At 46.0% G+C, this 19445-nt stretch overlaps 1 protein-coding gene across 1 annotated transcript in view; it reads right to left on the reverse strand.

Moving 5' to 3' along the window:
* The window catches only part of SPTAN1 (spectrin alpha, non-erythrocytic 1), an 85860-nt gene that overhangs the window by 35818 nt on the left and 30597 nt on the right, over positions 1–19445 (reverse strand). The window contains exons 16-32 of the mRNA XM_015426457.1: positions 18461–18538; positions 18146–18301; positions 17755–17959; positions 17222–17403; positions 16244–16487; positions 14071–14193; positions 12479–12696; positions 11633–11725; positions 10950–11084; positions 10196–10344; positions 8740–8799; positions 6559–6757; positions 5134–5238; positions 4364–4387; positions 3132–3167; positions 1874–1921; positions 697–788 (exon numbers count right to left, since the gene is read on the reverse strand). Coding sequence (XP_015281943.1) covers positions 697–788; positions 1874–1921; positions 3132–3167; positions 4364–4387; positions 5134–5238; positions 6559–6757; positions 8740–8799; positions 10196–10344; positions 10950–11084; positions 11633–11725; positions 12479–12696; positions 14071–14193; positions 16244–16487; positions 17222–17403; positions 17755–17959; positions 18146–18301; positions 18461–18538 — 2147 coding nt within the window. The remainder of the gene's footprint in view (positions 1–696; positions 789–1873; positions 1922–3131; positions 3168–4363; positions 4388–5133; positions 5239–6558; positions 6758–8739; positions 8800–10195; positions 10345–10949; positions 11085–11632; positions 11726–12478; positions 12697–14070; positions 14194–16243; positions 16488–17221; positions 17404–17754; positions 17960–18145; positions 18302–18460; positions 18539–19445) is intronic.

The following is a 19445-nucleotide window of genomic DNA, read 5'->3' on the forward strand; positions in this document are numbered from 1 at the left end:
CTCTTGCTGTCTTGTTTTGCTCTGTTGCTGTCATTTTGGGATGCTGTCTCTGCCATGCGGCAGAACAAAGGACTCCTTTGAGCTGAGCCCATGCTTGCAAAGATGGGGCTGCTCTTACAAATCCCTTGGGACTCTTGGCTTATTGCCATGGACTATCCTGGACTATTGACCCTACCTGATGTTGGTAAATATGCTCTATTGTGTAGTTAGGCAAAATATTGCTTAGGATGTTCTTTTAAAGTCTTTCTAGTTCTGATTGCAAGCCTGTGCTAAATACACTCTATTCTTGTTGTAAATAGTGTCTGTGAGATGTGTACACTGACTCCAAGCCTTTTTCCTAGTGCCTGCTGCTCGCCAACGGCTGCTACCAATAAGATTAATTGTATAGCCCTGGACAGGGTTGTTGGAGTGTAACCCCACATACTCCGATGTGAAACGCACCTTTTTCTCACAAGGCAATCAGCCACCCATTTATTTCAAATTCAGGTGGTTTTAACCTTTCTTTCATTTTTAGAGTTTAAAAATATGAATGGCCTTCATAAGGATCTTTTTATATAATGACCAGTTACGAAGGGTGCTGCTTCGGATGGCAACTGCCTGCAGAGAGAACCAGGAGGAGGCAGAAGCTTCCAAGGGCCAGCCTGTCATCCATCTATGACGCCACATCCAGCACAAAGAAAAATAACTGCTTCTGACCTGTGAAATCTCTGGACCTCGTGTGCACTGCCTAAAAGCTGGCTTCGCTCTTCTGCCAACTGCTGGAGAGATCGCCAGCGCTCGTTCAGTTCCTGGAAGGCAACAAAAAAACTCATGAAGAGCTACAAAACATTTTCATCTCCAGGGCCTCTTTCTAGGACTGGTCTGATCAACTAAAAAGGTGCCCAGGTTAACGAGGAAATGCATTTGAAATAAATATTTCTAAAAGAAGTACTTTCAAACATTACAGAGAGCAAGTGCCATCTCAGGAGAGACATTCCTCCTCTCACCTTCAGGAGAGGAAGCCTCATCTACGTTGGAGCCTGCTGAAACATGCATGTCTTTTATGTTCTTACGCAAACAGCATTAGACAAATTCACAGAGGACGTGACAATCAATGGCTATTAGCCATGATGGCTAAATGGAAACTTCCTAGTCAGACACTGTGTGTCTGAATCCCAGCTGCTGGTGAAAACGACAGGAGAGGCCTCTGTGGCCTCAGATTTCCAGGGGAATGTAGCGGACCACTTTAGGAAACAGTATACCCTGGACCACACAGACATCTGTTGTGATCTAGCAGGGCTATGCTCATGACACACATTTATAGGACGCTTGTCACCTTGAGCCAGTTTGTCTTGGCAAGGCGGGATACAAATAGAAAATAATAATGATGATGATGATAATAATAATATATTTAAAACCAACGCATGCCTTTTTATTTGAAGTGACTGTTATAGGCATACACAAATTATACAGATTGATTAATAAATTGATTAAACTCTCCCTGACCTGGACAGCCCCCTCTAGCCGGATCTTGTCAGATCTTGGAAGCTAAAGCAGGACCCTGGCAAGTGTTTGGATGGGAGACCTCTAGAGAATACCAGGGCCGGGAGGCCAGAGGCAGGCTATCATGCCACTTCTCTGAATGTCCTCCGTGCCCCAGTAGGAGTCACCAGAAGTCGCCATGCCTATCCGGGCACAGGCACCCACACACAAAAAATACTCCCCTCCTCCAATAAATTGATCAAACTCCTATGATCAGTTGGATAAGGGAAACCCTCCTTTGGACAGCTTAATTCAAAGAGGCAATGAATGGCAAGGAGACAGAGATACCCACTGCTAAATATTGGAGAGAAAACAATTTCCTTTAGAATGAGATAAGATGCTGTAGACTTGCCTTGATGGAGTTGAATGTTGCCACAGTGTGCACCACCATCTTTGCAAACTAAATAGAGGAGAGGTAAAAAGCGTTTTAGGTGTATATCCTGTTCAGGCTCAGACCACACTGTTGTTAAGGACACACTGCTGCATGCATGCATACCAGCGCCCCGCACAAACCACCTTAGTGCGACAGCAAGGAAAAGAATCCTGTGGTGTGAGCTGATCATTTCTTAAGTTACTTTTCAAATTTAAAATGTTCCTTTGCCTTCGCATGAAAACCCAAATAACGGATATGCACTCTGCATCCTAAGAACTGAGCACAGGGGGAAGTCACAACTAGCACCATTGTGCAAAGACTTCCGCAAGTGCTGAAGCACGGAAATTCTGTAGCAGACATCAGGTTTCTGCAAGAGGTTCCACAAGTGGAAGAACATTTCTAGATTGTCCACTTCTCATACGCAACACAAAAAACCAAACTGCCTTTCCACGAGCGGAACACGCCTTCTGCATACTGAGGGGCCCCTCTGGAACCAAACCAATGATTGACACGTGGCTTTATGCTTTTTGAGGCTAACTGCTGTACCAAGTTAATTAGACAGTCTAACATCAACACGCAATCAACAGTTTAGTTTTCAAAAGGAGGAAGTCAGATTAGAGCGACATGTCCTTTAAAAAAACAAAACAGTCACTGTGCTGAAGATGAGGGCAACTTATTTCATCTCATTAGGGCTACATTCGACTGTCACAATAAATGGTGGCTTCTGCAAAAGACCCTGGTTACCCCCTTCAGATACTAAATTAATAAATTCCAGTTTGTCCACTTCTTGCCTCTGCTCCGCCTCCCAGCAGGGAGGATAACCTTGCTACACCACAATCTCTGTGGCCAGGATGGATGCTGCAGTTCAACAATCTGTCACTTGTGAATTCAGACATCGTTAACTTACCACAGTTAGCACAAACGGCGGCTAACGAGCCAGTTACAAACCCTTATGTAAAACTTGGGTCCGATGCCAACCAACAAACCCCCATTTACGTTTGTACCTCACAATTAACTAGGGAATGACCAAACCGCAGTTTATAGGGCAAAGTTTGTCACCTCACAAGGCAGACAGTGTGGGATGCTACTTTCCCCTTGTCTTCCAGAACCAAAATCTGAGTGGAGTACTAAGCCAGAGTCACAGAAGCGCATTGTCACAGAAGCACGGAACAGGCATTAACAAGGTAAATAACCCCACTTTGAGGGTGCTTGTCCATATTCAAGTTATTGGTCCTACCTTCCAAGGAGATGCTGTCTTTGAGTCAGTTTCATCCTGTTAGAAAGAACGATGAGATCTTCACAAACGTGACACACAAATCAAATCCACCACATTCTTGTACAGAATGCAACCATCTAGCACTTCTTACAACCAGACTGTTATCTATGTTTTTAGATGAACAAGAAAAGCAAAGCAAGGCTTCAATCCTATGAATACTTGAGATTATATCTCAATGAACTCAGCAGGACATACTTCTGAGTCAGCATGCATGGGACTCGAATGTGTGGGTCCATACAATCTTACCAAGAATGGGGTATGAATGGGTTAAAGAGATGTAGACGTCAAGCAGATACAGACATTTATAAAACGGATTTTTTAAACAGTGAATGGTGGGGTCGGTTGGTGCCTATTTTAGTTATCTGTTCATGCGGAAAACAGGGGTGAGAAGGGTTTTTTCTCCCTACATATAAAAATGGAATGTACAGGTGAAGAAACTATAAAAGGTAAAGGTAAAGGTTCCCTTGCTCGAAAGCCAGTCGAATCCGACTCTAGGGTTGCGGTGCTCATCTCCGTTTCAAAGCCGAAAAGCCAGCGCTGTCCGAAGACGTTTCCGTGGTCATGTGGCCGGCATGACTAAACACCAAGGTGCACGGAACGCTGTTACCTTCCCACCGAAGCGGTACCTATTTATCTACTTGCAATTTCTTGCTTTCGAACTGCTAGGTTGGCAGGAGCTGGAACTAGAGATGGGAGCTCACCCCGTCTTGCGGCAGCCGGGTCTTGAACTGCTGAACTACCGACCTTCCACAGCCTGCAGTTCAGTGTCTTAACCACTTGAGCCACCACAGCTCCTGAAGAAACTATACTTTGCCCCTATTCCTCCTTTTCTCACTGTGCTCTGTTTCTTTATGCATTGTCTTAAACCCAGAGTACTTCTGGTATTGCAGTGAGCTGAGCCATGAATACATCAAGCAGAGCACAGACAAGTAAGGAGGGCAGGGTTTAGTTCCTCTTACCTACACACACGTGTGTGCATGTTTTAAAAGGACACTCACACATTTCCCCAAGCCTGTTTTATGCCCAAACTCCTCAGGGATGCCCTCATCACATCAAGTTTGACCTTACTACAAAAATAGGATTAACACATGACGCACATCCTCAAGGGTGCCACTGTGTGACACGTATTCACGAGGCCCCTATTCAGATGGGGTTTTTTAGACCAATGGTTACATACTAGAGAAGACGCTTACCCGTGGCATCATTCCATAAACCTCCTGGAAAAGAGAAGAAAATGCTCATTTAGCTTTCTATGAGAAACTCCAGGAGGATGTGAACTCTTTGGGAAGGGGAAGTTAAGAATGTTTTTCCCATGCCTTGAGTTAAGGACAGACAGGAGCTCTCCAACATCCTAATTTTCTGAAGGCATTCCATAGGCAAATAATGTTCCCACATGCTCTTGATATATTAGTGCAATTTATACTCAGGGAGATTCTAAAAGGAAATGTGCCACATCACCATTCTGGCTGATTTTGTCAGGCTGGACAATAAACAGAAACAGATGTGGAAAGCTAATGATCCTTCACTATGCAAAGTGGTCTGTGAACAGTGCATGGGATTAAGCCCATAACCTCAGTCTTAGAGTATGGGCTTTTCTCTGATTTTCAGGTGGAGAAGAGACACTGAAAAAGCCAAGGAAATCCTTGTTATGATCCCATCAAGGGCCTCTGTACACGTTACAGAAGTTGCTGTGTGCTCCCTGTGTTTCTACAGTGACACCTATGGCGTAAGAGATGGCCACCCACATGTTCACCATGGAAATATACTGCAAGGAGCCAAGAGAAGTACCTGAAGTACTAATCCAAAAGCAAAATTTAGCACAACTGAATACAAAATCGTATCAGAAAAGGTCCATCAGGAAACAAAATAAAGATTTGCAGCTGCATGGAAGCAGTACGCTGAATAAGAGAACATCGAGACTCCTTTCTATTACATGGGAGGACTCAATCAGACGGGAACGGACCTGCTGCTGTACTGCTTGCACTTCTTCTGCTATCAGCCCTTCTGATTCTAGCTCGTCTGCCACCTTGTTGATGTCCTTCAGGCGTGACTCGTTGGCTTTCAGATCCTGCACAGAGCAGCAAAGTCAGAAGGTTAAAAGCCATCAAGAAATGTTTCTCACCAGAGGTAGTTTCTGAACTGCAGGCTGTCATGGCGTGTGTTCTTGAGACTTTCAAGAGATGCTTTCAAGTACAAGGCCTTCAAGTACAAGGCCAGTAGCCTTACTGAGTACGACGGCGCCTTATACTGTGACATCCCCCCCAATCTGTATTTCTTTTTCAGGATTCAGCTTCCAACAATACCAGAGCGTATGAAAGAAAAAGCAGGTGCTTCTCCATTTTACATTGTACTACTATTGGATCAGTGGGTTTGAATAGGCTTAGCATTCTGTTTCATGTCTATTTCATGCTGTCAGAGATCAGAGTGCTTAAACTAACTGAGACTCTTCGTCCCTTAACTGGACCAATGGCTACACTTATGGTAGCCCCATGATGGTCACCTAGTAGGAGATGTTTTGGGATATCATAAAGGGGTAAGGCACAGGAGGAATGGCACTGAGACAGTCATTAAGTGGCTTGTAGGAGCAGGAACGTATAGGCCAGGGGTGTCGAACTCATTTGTTATGAGGGCCAGATCTGACATAAATGAGACCTTGTTGGGCCGGGCCATGCGTGTCATAAAGTGGAATGCCAGGTAGTGGAGATATAAACTTTATAAAGGACACAAACACAAAGGATTTTTTTTACTTAAAAACTTGCTTAAAACAAGTATCTGATAACTGACACCTCTTGCTCTGAATTATTGCATCAAAATGTCTGTGCTGTTGCAATCTTGAGTATGCTGTTTAAATGTGTATCTGTAAGCTGCAAACCTACTTCTGATTTATTGACATTCACCACAGAAATCTCATGCTCAGAGTTCTGAGTCTAGGACGCAGAGGAAAACATGAAATGGCTGAGCAATTGAGAGAGTCTGGCGAAGCAAGCTATGATGCAGCAGCAGCAGCAACAGAACTGGAAGCAGGAAATGGCCAGTTCCAGTGCAGGCCTGACAGAAGCCCTCCGGGGGCCTAATGTGGCCCCCGGGCCACATGTTTGACACCCCCAGGTATAGGCTGTAAAGATTTAGAGGATTGTCATGACGTAACAGACCAGCCAATCTGAACCGGTGGGTGTGGTATGATGGACAAAGGCGTTCGGTGGGCAAACTTCCACTTGCTGGGTGATTGTGGGCCACTCACTCCCCTTAAGGAGTTGATGTTTCTCAAACACCTGAGCACAGACAAAGCACAAGATATAAATGTGACGGAAAGCTCTTACTCTGGAGGAGGGAGAAATAAGGTGCCAGGACGGACTCTCATTCTCCCACGTAGGGAGCCACAGCTCACCTTCTGGAAGTCATCGAATTTCTTCTGCAACACCTCGACCTGCTCCAGATCTGCTCCAACCTCTTCGTTGGTCAGCGCAGCCTCCTTCTCATTGATCCACTGCTGGAGCTCGTTTGCCTCACGGAAAACCATGAACTTTTTGCAGCTTTTCTCCAGCATGCCTTTACGCTTCTCTCCCAATTCAAGGAGAGAGTGATACCTAGAAGACGGGAGGGAGATGGGGGAGCCCAGTCAGTTCTGAATACTCTGCCAGGGACACATGGAAAAGATATTTCACATGGACTTGAGGCATCAGAGAGGGAGGGACGCCTAAGATGACGACAGAGTGTTCTACGGAGCCACGCAGCTGCAAACCCTGAAGGGGGTCTCTCTACTAAACAAGCCAGAACATTGAGACAAGGCCTCTAAGCACACAAGGTTTCTGGAAGAGGGAGACGCAAAGCAAACCACAGCTTAAGAGTCAAGGCAGACCAGAGCTGCAGTACTGGGGGTGCCAACTTAGTGCAGAATAACTAAATGCAGGAACCTCTGTGCAGACATTACTGCTTCAGTAAAGGCATTCTGCAGCCACTGCATGTCTCATTCAACAGAAATATTTCCCATCTTTCAGCCCCTCGAAACAAAATACTGTACTTGGGATGAGTTCCCAAGACTGACAAATATACATGTATCAAATGCATTTCATGTGCTCAACAGAATAGTTGTTACAGGCAAAAGCTGATGCTTTCCTTCACAACAGGTGTTGCAGCTCTCCTGTACGAGTATACTGTTATTGTTGAGACGTAAAGCAAAGTGAATGGGAGGCTTTTCATTATACTCCTGAAAGCCAAGCTTGTTTTCTTGATATCAGCATTTTCCAGACATTAAAAAAATGCTGGTGTGTCAATCCTTGAAGCAAACTAACGCGCTCCAAGCCCTCAACAAAAAGCAGCCAATCTGAGGATTTCTTTTTTTTCCAAAAAGGAGGAAATACAGGAATACTTCACCTTGAGAAAAGCAGGTCTGACAAGCTAAAGTTTCCACAAGAAAAGCCATTCTCAAAAAATATCTTTACTATGGCTGCTACAGCCCATTTCAAAGCGAGGAGAGCCACAACATTTGAGAAGACCTGGATTCTTCTAATTCTCCCATACAGCCGAGAATTGGCCGGTGGTAAAGCCTTCTATGGGGGCCCAATTAAAACCAGAAATTTCATACTAGGGCTGTATCACTGAGAAAAACAGGCAGTCCTGGAATGTTTCCAGTGCTTTCCCGGAATTCTACTGTGTGCATAAAAAACAGCTGCCTGGTTTATCATCCTGAGGTGACAGTCGGGTCATGAGTTGAACCCATTAATGGGAAAGCTGGTTTCATACAGATTTCCATCATCACTTCCCCCAAAGGGTGGGGGGAAAACAGCTATACAGATAAACTCTCAGTCCAGATGAAGGTTGTACGGATTTTGCTGATCTGTTAAAATGCCTGATCACTTCGGCAGGTTATTTTTAAAGACTTCATAATGAATACAACTTCTATGCAATGCAAACTTACCCGGTTCAGCTTCCGCCTCCTCCTCCAGCAAACTTGCCCAAATATGCCCATAACTGTGCAAGCATCCAGTCTAAATTAGGTGATTTTTAAAATCTAATAAACTGGAATTTCTTTCTCTTTGTCTACCCCTCCCCCGGAAATTCAAGTTCCCCCAAGTCAAAACAACAACTCTGGTAGACACTGGGCTTTTTACAGAAAGCAGTACACTCACAGCCAATGTTCCCTCTAAGCTGAGTTAGTGTGAGCTAGCTCACAGTTTTTTAGCCTCTGGCTCACACATTTTGGTCTTAGCTCAGGAAGGAGGGCTCCAAGGCAAACTGACGTATGCAGTAGTCAGATAGCTCGCTCACAGCTTTAATGCCAGTAGCTCACGAAGATGAATTTTTGCTCATGAGACTCCACAGCTTAGAGGGACTATTGCTCACAGCCTCCAGCTTAGCGAAAGCAACCAAATGACAGACTTGAGCCTGCTGGAAGAACGCCAGCACCAATACATACCGGGACAGCAATTTAAACAACTTATTTTGACAGTAAGTAAACTGGCCTAGAGTGTTGCTCCAGGAAGAGACAAGGAGTGACAGTTAACAGAGAAAGAACGAGAAGGCAACTGCACAAGGACAGCACGGTTTGCAAAGGGCTAGTCCTACTCACAGTTCTTCGACCTGTTTCATACGCAGAGATACACTGCCGACTTCCTTAGTTATGAGAGTCCTGCACAGACAGAGGGAGCACAGCAGAAAGCATGCACAAAATTAGTCAGATTAACAAAAACAAGTGAAGGCAGAGGCTCCGTCCAGGGATCATTCATGGCAGGCAATGAAGGGAGGTGTCCATTAAAGGTGGGAAGAATGAGGATGCCGTCACAAAAGCAATGTGAAGCAGGACCGGAGCTTGGGTGCAAATGACTGTAAAAGAAACCATCAGCAGTACTGTTCTGCTCTCCTCATAGGGCTGCCTCCTCTCTTGTATCATATGAGCACTCCCCCATCCTTAGAACCAAAAAGGGGGTGGGGGTGGGTTCTGTTCCAAAAGCAGGCATAATCTTTTATTTCCCCCTCCGGGAGCAGTCAAGGGGAGGGTGTTTTTTTTTTTTTTTTTTTTACAGAATTTGATTCAGCACCAGGAGATGTGAGTTCAGATTCAGTTTTGGCCGTGAACTTGCTGGCTGCCGCTTTCAGCTTCCCAACTGCATCACAGGTAGATGGGGCTTCTCAAGGGTTGGTGGGAGAATACTGTTTGGATTGTAATGCAGCTGGAACCACAGGACGTCTTAGTTGGTGGATGGTGCCAGCAGGCAAATGCTAGTTGCACCACTCATCATACGTGGGCTAATCTATGTAAGGGCAATGGAATTCTCTATGGGTATCCCCCCCCGCCCCCGCGAGAAAAGGGGCAGTGGTTTTTGCAGAAGAGCAGTTAGGAAGACACATCAAAATGTAGCTCTGCTTTTCCCAGGATTGTGATACGATGACTCCTATCATCCGCAGCTCGGTCCAGAACTTAATCTGCAGCTGCCAGGCACTCAAGGAGGGGGAAGTGAACTAAATTATGTGGCTGCTTTGCTTCTTTGCACAGCAAAGTCTTAGAAATACCTGTATCTACCTATACATAAAAGGTGTGTGCACACATATATGTAAAATGCATGCATGTGTGCCCTGGAGCTGAATAACGCAATCTAACCCCTCCCCCCAGAGTAATCTGTTGCCTGCAGGCAGCCCTGCAAAGAGCCAGTTGCGTGCTTCAGGTGATTAGATTTGGGAAGCATCTTAATCAGAATCACATGCTTGGAAAAATCTGGGAGTTACGATTGTCAAAACAAAGGATGCTTAGGACAGAAAGGGTGGGAACAGTTAGACACAAAAAACACAGATAATATAAGAGTCAGGCAGTAAGTGTAAAAAAACTTAACGACTGAAAAAAGAAAAGAAACAGAGAAGTCTAAGTTAAACTAATGAAATTAAAACAAAAGAGGAATAATATGGTCATCTTTTCAGTGTAACCATTTGCTGTGAACAGTGTTAAGAAATGGTCCCCTAAGCCCTTTGTTGACGGCAGGAAAAAGGATCACCCCTCCCAAGGTCTGCGGGTCCTCCTCGTTTGATCTTACTGGTTGTCAATCTGCTCCTGCCGCAAGGCTATGCTGCCCTGCTCATCCAGGAGGTTCTCCCGGGACGCAGACTGGGCCGGGTCTAACTTCTTCACATAGGCAGCTGGTACAAAACCCTGCCGGTCATTCACTTCCACTTTCCACCAGTCCTGGAAGAAAAGAGGCAGCCTATTAATGGCCTGAAGTCACTGCAAGCAAAGATTGTTAATGCAGGGAAAGAAGGGGAGATGAATCAGAGGCTGGAGATGAAACAATCTTCAGTTCCAAGCAAGAGGAGAGACTCCACTCACACTCAGGCTAGGGGACTGTGTAAACAAAAGAAGGGTTTGATATTTCTGACGTGTGGCACCCCACAGAGAGAGCCGTCGCTCATGAATGATTCAAGGTATTGGTAAGCTACTAAAACATACTGGGTTCATACGGCCAGGTCTTTGGATAACAACGCAGGCCTAACAAACTGAGGGCAGTTTCCGAACTGCGGACCAGGCTTCCACTACGTTCCTTATCACTAGACAGCTTTTTCTCTTCTCCCCTCAACACATTTCTGTTTAGCATCCAGCCTCAGGAAGGGTTCTGTGAAACTCCAAAGGGGGCTCACTGCTGTACAACTTTTGTTAGTTCCAGTAAAGGTATTTATTATACAACTTTTGCTCTTTGGATTTTCTCTGAATCCTGACAGTGTAAAATAAGACACACACACCCCGCCTACCCTGACGTTACAGTCTGCTTTTGCAAGAAAGAAAGAAAGGCTTACTTTGTTGGTGCTGTTCAGCAGAGTCAGAATGTCTCCCTTCTTCATTGTTACCTCCCGGGGACTTTTCTCTTGGTAATCGTACAGGGCCAGGACCAGTTCTTTGCCAGTCTCATCATCTGTGGGAGCCACTTGTTGCTGAAAAAAAGACCACGGGTGGCTCTATTACCCAGGGGAGTCCACTCCACTGAAGCAAACATTAAAACACACTCCCTGAGCCATAATCATAGTCAATCATAGGCAACAGGAAGCTACCATCAGTCAGAGATTTAATTGTAGCTTCTGCTCAACAGTGTGCTTCAAAAGTTCTGTACTTTCCGAATTTGGAAAAAGAGATCCAGAGATTATATCGATCCTGGACATAAATGAGATAAATCTGGTCCTTGCTGACAACAGTGGATTTGAGAAAGCAGAGTTTAAGTCCCAGGTCTGCTGAGGACAAACCGGAATACCCTTGGGTAAATCAGATTCACAGTCATCTCCCTGGGAAAATAAATCTGCTGCAAAAATGGCCAATGAATGTTAAAGCATTTACACTTTTTTAAGGGTCACTGATTAAAAAATCACTGTTATGAATCCAATGTCCTAAATGTCTTCTAGATTGCCAGCAACACCCTCCGTAGTGGGGCAATCTGCCTGCGTGGGGACAAGAAAGTAGCGGCAGGTGCTTCCTAGTGCCTTCTTACCCGGCATGCTTGGGCCTGCTCCCTCAGGGCTTGAATGCTACTGCCGTAGGCGGAGAGATCAGACATCAGAGCTTCGTGCTTCTTGAGAAGAGCCTGGAAGCAGAAAAACAAAGCACATCAGAACAGGCACACTGTAAACATTTTTTAAAATCTGTTAAAACCAAACACACAGTGAGAAATTAGTCATCAGAACTATTCAACGGATAACTCTGGACTTTTGACAGATTTAATTTTTGTGTCATAGGGTTTACACTGGAATTTGGTGACTAAGCTTTTTAAAAAGGAAGAGTTTATCCCCCAAAAAAGGTGACTTGTTGGGAGGAGGTGGGGCCGGCGTGGTGAGAATGGGCGACACTGGGAAGCTCTCCCGTGTGCCGGCCGGATCGATGTTTTTTTCCACTGAGCTCCCCAAAGATTCTTTATGAACTGCACAAACTGATGCTGTGTGATCCCTTTACAACACACACCTATCCCGTTTTTGGAGTAGGCAGTTATCTTATAACACCAGCCAATCAGCCCAGGACTATCTGCTCCAATGGGCAGCGCATGAGGTTGGAGGTCTCCCTGAACCTGCTTCTCTTTTAATTGGGAGATGCCTGGGATTGAACTCGTGTCAATGATCCGGCGACCCCCGAGATCTACACCACTGATACACGAAAACCACGAGATCTACACCACTGAGCCGTGGCTCCTTTTCTGCTTTTATTTTACAGCACCGATAGTTTGCCTTTCTCAAAAAGTCCCCAGGCAGATTTCCACACACACTACCGTTGAGACCGTGCGATATTTGCTGTATACTCTGACTCTGAGAGCATCAGAACACTCCCGATGCAGGCCGTGACGTACCTCCGCAGAGTCCTCATCCTTCCCATAATCGGTGCTGCCCACGATGGGCTCCTTCTCCCGCATCCAGGACTCGGCCTCGTTGGCGTCAGCAAAGTACTGCTGGGCTTGCAAAGAGTCTTCCAGGTCTTGCCTGCGCTGGGACGCCTTGCCTTTCAAGGACTCCCATTTCTGGTTCAGGTCGTTCAGTTTGATTTTCACATCCTCGGCAGCGAAGTGTCCTGAGACACAAGAGCGTCCAAGTAGCACGCAAGCACGGAAAGACATCCAGGGCCACTCGTGCTCTTTGTACCTCCCCTCCCTCGGTCCTTCCCTGGGAGAGACTGGGAGCAGAGGCCTCAGTCCTACGGGTGCCCTTCCCAGTCTTATGGGAGACCCTGAACGGATGTGAACAAATGAAGAACCCCCCTGCATCATCAATTCAACTCTCCCCACTGTGAGAGGACTGGGGAATAGGATGCATGCACCCAAGGACATAAGAAGAGCCCTGCTGGATCAGACCTGAGGTCCATCTAGTCCAGCATCCTTTCTCACCCAGTGGCCAACAACAGAGCATAGAGGACAAACCCTTCCTCTGAAGTTGACTGCCTCTAAATGTGGAGGTTCCCTTTAGTCACCATGGCTAGTAGCCACTGATAGACCTAGCTAATCCCCCTTTAAAGCTGTCTGTGCCTGTGGCCATCACTACATCCTCTGCCAGTGAATTCCACATTTTAAGCACTCGCTGTGTAAAAAAGTATTTCCTTCTGTCCGTCCTGAACCTACTGCCCATCAGCTTCACTGGATTCCCATGAGTTCTAGTATTTTGAGAGAGAGGAAAGTTTTCTTCGTCAACTCCATGGTAGAAGGCTGAGTTTAGGAAACAACCAGGCACCCCTTTGCAGTGCTCAGATCCAGCTGCAGCTGACAGCCCCCTGCCTCTGACCACCACTGCTAAGGAGGCGGGGAGCAGCTAAACATCTGCCATCACCTCTGGCTTTAGGGTTTAGAGGCCACCCTGTTTATCTATTCTTAGTATAAAACTTAGAATCATAGAGTCACAGAGTTGGAAGGGACCTCCGGGGTCATTTACTCCAACCCCCTGCACAATGCAGGAAATTCACAAATACCTCCCCCCCCCCAACACCCCCAGTGGCCCCTGTTCCACGCCCAGATGATGACAAAAAAAACTCCAGGATCCCTGGCCAAACTGGCCTGGAGAAAAATTGCTTCCTGACACCAAAGTGGCAATCAGCATTTCCCTGGGCATGTAAGAAAGGGCCACAAGAACTAAGCACTGATGCAACCCTTCCTGCAGAAAATACCCAGCCTTTACTCCAGTTAGTCAGCACCTGGCTGGCTTGCTTGGTGAGTGTCCGGGATTGCTAAGGTAACACTGAAAGTAAGTCCACAACACTAACGAGCCCACAACATTTTTAACTGGATGACCTTCTGTAAAAAGTTACCATCTGACCACCCGGTGTGTGTGTGGAGGGTCCTGTTCCCCACAGGCAATAAGGGAAGTGAGTTATTTATAGGCATATACTGAGGAGATGGACAAGATACAAATCCCTTATACTTTACAATAGAACAGAAAAAAATTCAGATGCACACACCTTCTTCCACCATGATATTTCCTTTCTGGGTGACTGCTTTAATGCGTGGTTCATGGCCAGCAATCTCGGCTTGCAAGGCCTGGTGCTTCTTCAGCAGGTTCTGGACCCCAATCAAGTCTTTGCCTGAAAGTGAGCACAGCTGACATCACGATCTGCCAGTCTGAACCACAAAATGGTTAAGCCGCTGAATAAAAGCTGCCGCGCTGTGAAATGCATGAGTGATGGATGCGAACACAGCGGAAAGAATGCTTATGTTCTTGAAAGCAACAGTGGGTGGGCAGTTTTCTGTCTCTGTTCTGAGATTCTGTCAACTGGGCAAAAAAGGTTTTTTAAAAACCTAGCAAGCCTACTGAAAACTCTGACTTGCTGGCCGTCCGAATAATTCTGGGCCACTGCAAATGTATGCTTCTTCTTGAGCCCTATTCAGAGATTACAGCACAGGGCCAGTAGTAGACACTAAGCTGTGTGGTTTAATAGGAGACAAAAGTGGCAGAAGCTCTTTGGGAAGAAAAAGGCGACGTCGCCTAAATGAGCTTTGCATGACAGACCTTCTGAAGAGTGAGGAGCAAGAAACCCTCAGTCATTCAAGTGGCATCAAAGGCTTTTAAAAAAGGTAGGGGGCCATTTACAAAAAGGAGCTCTTGACTTCATGCGATACGCAATGTACCATGGCCAAACAATACTTTGGCTGTTATGAACAGGGTTGGGGCTTGTACACTGCCCACCGGCATTCCAAGTTCTCTCCCTGATCGTTGGTAGAAGTGGGTTTTCGGTATATGCAACAGGAGGAGGGAACAGATGGAGTAGAGTTGCCAGTTCCCTCCCTGGCCACCGGCAGGAGATGGTGGGGGGTAGGGTTGCCAGATGCAAGATGGGAAGCTCCTGGAGATTTGGGGGTGGAGCCTGGGGAGGACACGGATCTCAGTGGGGGGCAATGCCCATAGAGTCCAACCTCTAAAGCATCCATTTTCTCCAGGGGAACTGATCTCTGTAGTTCGGAGATGAGCTGTAATTTCGGGAGAATCCCAGGTCCCACTCAATGACTGCCAGACCACCATCTTGCTATTATATATGAACCATCCCAATATTTGGCCAAATAATAGGCAGCAAACTGTGGAGCCAAGTGAGTGGTGTTCCAACCTTACAAGGCATCAGTCTTCCTACTTATGTAGTCATGAGGATGATGAGAGTCAAACGGAACGTAAGCATGACCTGAGCCAAAAGCATTTCCAGAAATGCTATGAAATCCTTGTCTGAGCCCGATGAAGTCTGTATGCAATTTCAGTTTGATACAGTGCGTGTCTGAAACAGTGGAGGCTGCTGTCAGTCACAAATAAATGCTGACAACGCACACAAAAACACAGAGGCAGACCAACAAATGTGGATGAGCATCGAATGGTCATTGTCAGTGATGGCCTGTGTAACTCCATTTCACTGTTTGCCAGATGCATGGGAGACTGTCAATATTCCACAGCCACATTAATGGGCGGTCGTATTTCCTGTAAGAAATTCTCAGGATGGGATACAGTAAAACTCGCAGTCAAATTTTGGCATCTAAGCCTCTTCAGGACAGGATCAGTTTTTAACCTTATTTACCGACTGACTGACCTGACCTGGATAGCCCAGGCTAGCCTGATCTTGTCAGATCTCAGAAGCTCAGCAGGGTTAGCCCTGGGCAGTATTTGGATGAGAAACCTCCAAGGAAAGTAGGCTTGTGACAGAGAGGTGGGCAATGGCAAACCACCTCTGAATGTCTCTTGCCTTGAAAACCCTACGGGGTCGCCATAAATGGGCTGTGGACGGACAGCAACCCCCCCCCTCCAAATCTAACTGGAAAACCTGACCTAGTGCAAGAAGCTCTTGGTTTGTGCCCTGGGTACCCAAAACAATCACTGGTCACCTTAGCTTCTGCCCATCCTTCCCTGTTCTACGGACTGCCTATTTGAATATGGAGATCAATGAGGGAACCAGCCCCACACACCCCCGGTCGGAGCGTGCCACAAAAAGAATTCGACCACACGGTGACTTTGTATTCACACCTGGACATATTCCTAGATAACGACAAGCAACTCTCACTAACAATACCCAGGATAAATATGTCAATTGGACCTAAAAAGCTGTGGGAATCCACAACAGAATTGCCGCCACCATACTCCATGGTACAATATAGTACCTCGATTGGTTGAAGCTGCAATCGGTTCCTTCTCTCTGATCCAGGTTTCTTCATCTTCAACGTCACGGAAAAGCTGCTGCAGGCGAAGGGAATCTGCGAGCTTCTGCTTGCGCGCCACCATGGGCTCCTTCAGGGCCTCGTAGCGGGCAACCAAGGCCTCCTGCTTCTTTTTGATATTGTCGGCATCAAAGTGGCCAGCTTCTTGGAACTGCCGAGCTTGGATGGTGATGCCATCAATGCGATCCTGGAATAAATAATTTGGTTGGAGGTATGAATCTAGATCTCCGAGGTCCTGGTCCAATACTCTGAAGGCTGCAACAAAATGACTCTCAAACAGTACATGGGAAAATGACTCTCAAACAGGACATGAGAAACTTATCAAGTATGCCATGAGATGCAGCAACTTATTATTTATTTATTGTTTATATTTATATCCCGCCTTTCCAGATATCTGGCTCAAGGCGGCTAACAACATTAAAATGGCATAAACAACCAAGTTAAAACAATTAATAAATACCATCCCAGTTAAAACAACACCAGTTGCAATTAACCCAACAGAAATGGTGGTAATCCGAATCCCATCCAACGATAGGGGTAGCGTCTAGCGGAATCTCAGGCCCGAGGGTGTTCTAAAATTTCAGACCAGACGATGTTCCAGGCACATTCATCAGTGGCAGCCCCTAATCGAAGGCCTGGTGGAAGAGCTCCGTTTTACAGGCCCTGCGGAACTGTAAAAGGTCCTGCAGGGCCCTGATGTTCTCCGGGAGCTCATTCCACCAGGTTGGGGCCGCCACTGAGAAAGCCCAGGTTCTGTTAGACATTCAGCATGGCTTCTTTCTTTCAACTTACTTTTAAGACACAAGAGCTAATCAAACGCCACAAAGAGTCGTCTCAGAGAGCATCTAAGATCCAGCAGGCGGCATGTAGCCCATCCCTGATCAATACCGGGAGAGAAATAAAGGCAGGCCAGTGTTGTACCTGGTGGGCAGCAACGTCAGCCTCCAGCAGGGCATGTTTCTTCTGAAGGTTCTGAACGTTCGTCAGGTCTTTGCCATAATCATCTGAAGCCAGGTGCCCTTCCACCTCGTACAGCCATAGTTCGATGTCTTCCACATTGCGGTTGAACTGCTGCTGCTGGTTGGCTTCACGCAGCTTGATCCCTGGTTGGCAAGGAAAGAAGAGACAGGGATTGGTATGGTTTACTCTGAAGATATGAAGCTGCCTTGTAACAAGTCAGCCACACTTGGTTTCTTGACACTGCCCACTCAGCTGGCAGCAGCTCTCTAAGGTCTCAGACAGAGGTATTTCCTATCACCAACTTCCTGATCTTTCTGACTGGAGATGCTGGAGCCTGAAACCGCATCCTTCTGCATGCAAAGCAGACGCTCTATCTACGAACAGTGGTTCCACCCATTTGGGCAGAGTGATTCCAATGCCACTAACCTTTCTATGAAAGAAAGTGCCCTCTTGACCTGGCCCTGCGCTCTTTTCAACCACCTCCAGCATCGTACCTTTCAGCTCAGTCGCTTCCAGCAGCTTCTTCCACAAACTGATGACTTCATTCATCCGAGCTGCTACTTCGTCAGATGCATAATGCTTGACGTCAATCAACTGCTGCCCAGCCTTCTCCAGGGCATCAATGCGGCTCTGATTGGCTGAGAGCTCGGCCTCAAAAGCTTGATGTTTCTGGACTTTGCCCTGCAGATTGGATGGGTCCTAGAAACAGGAGAAGATTGACCAGACACTGCAGTCTTGAGTTAGCAGAATGTTGTGCTCTATGAGTTTCCTCTCAGGAAAGGGTAGACAGAGAGGCAAACTTCCACATCGTAGAAAACACAGCTGTGTATTGACAGCATCTGTCACATTCAAGCCACCTTTGAATTGACAAGATATTGGTATTACCTTGTAAGCCTCATCGGTTGCAGTTTTCATCTTTTCATTGACCCAGCTTTTCAGCTCATCGGAGTCCCTGAAGAACTGCTGCAGATGGAATGAATCGGCAAGCTGCGTGCGGCGGTACATGGCCCGTTCATGCAAAGCATTGCGTCGGCTCAGTAGCTGGAAGACACAGTGGAGATAAACTGGTTAAGAACTGCTTTCACTAGAATTTCCTTTTGTCACAGCAGAGCTTTCTCAGAATCACAGCAATCAGACAGTTATATTCTTTTAATATGAAGATACACAAGCGGGAGTGAGATACTTTAAACTTAAACTCACAGCATCTCTTCGTGTTGCAACATCTTCCTTAGCGTAGTGGTTGTTCTGTATCAGCTTTGTAGCAAATTCATCCAGGGCCTGAAACAAATATTTATTTTACTTAGTATGTTAACAAGTGCTGACTGAACCAATAAAATAATCCTTTGCAGAAGTCTCAGGCCTAATTAAATAATTTCTGTATTCACTCCTGCGTTAACATCATTTAGTCTACCCTCCTTAGCATCCTGATTAAAGATGCTATTTACACTGAAACTTCCTACAGAAATGTATAGAAAGAAGAAGTATAAACAAACAATTTTGGCAGGGAACGGGTACAAGTACAGTAAAAGCTTTGTTAATCGACATCCCTCGGGAATTGGAGTTGCCGGTTAACCAAATATGCTGGTTAAGAAAGCTTTTACCTGGGGCCCATTTGTGTGGCCCGGCCAGCATGCTGGTTAACCAGGCCGCCCCTTTAACAAGGCATAAAAATTCTTACTAAAAAGCAGCAGTAAAAACCAGAACCAGAAAAAAACTCCAATATGCAAACAGAAGGGCTAATGTGGCATACAAATTAATGTAAATGTGCTCTCAGTGTGACCCCATCCTAAGGCTGCGATCATACAGTTATCCTGAAGCAAGTCCTGCTAATCTCAATACAACATTCCAGAGTGACCACATGAAATACTCCTAGAAGTTCCACCAAGCTGAATGTGATTTACTCCAAAGTAAGGAAAAGGAGTGTATACCCCAAAGACTTTTTTAAAAAAAAGCCAAGACAGCAAAGGAAACCAGGATGACATAAATCCATGTGCAAAAGCTCCCTATATTGATGTATCTAAAACAAGAGAACTCAGAAGCAAGTGAATACTGTTAATACATTCTGGCAGCAAAATAGTAAACTGCAAGTTTTCCTAAGGCAACAGCTCTACATGATAAATCGACTCAAACTACTACAAGGGATGAAAATCTGCAAAAGAAGTCCTCCTGGAAAACCAGGCATATC

Source organism: Gekko japonicus, unplaced genomic scaffold (assembly GCF_001447785.1).
Source record: "Gekko japonicus isolate JY-2015 unplaced genomic scaffold, Gekko_japonicus_V1.1 scaffold1064, whole genome shotgun sequence".
Classification (NCBI taxonomy): domain Eukaryota; kingdom Metazoa; phylum Chordata; class Lepidosauria; order Squamata; family Gekkonidae; genus Gekko; species Gekko japonicus.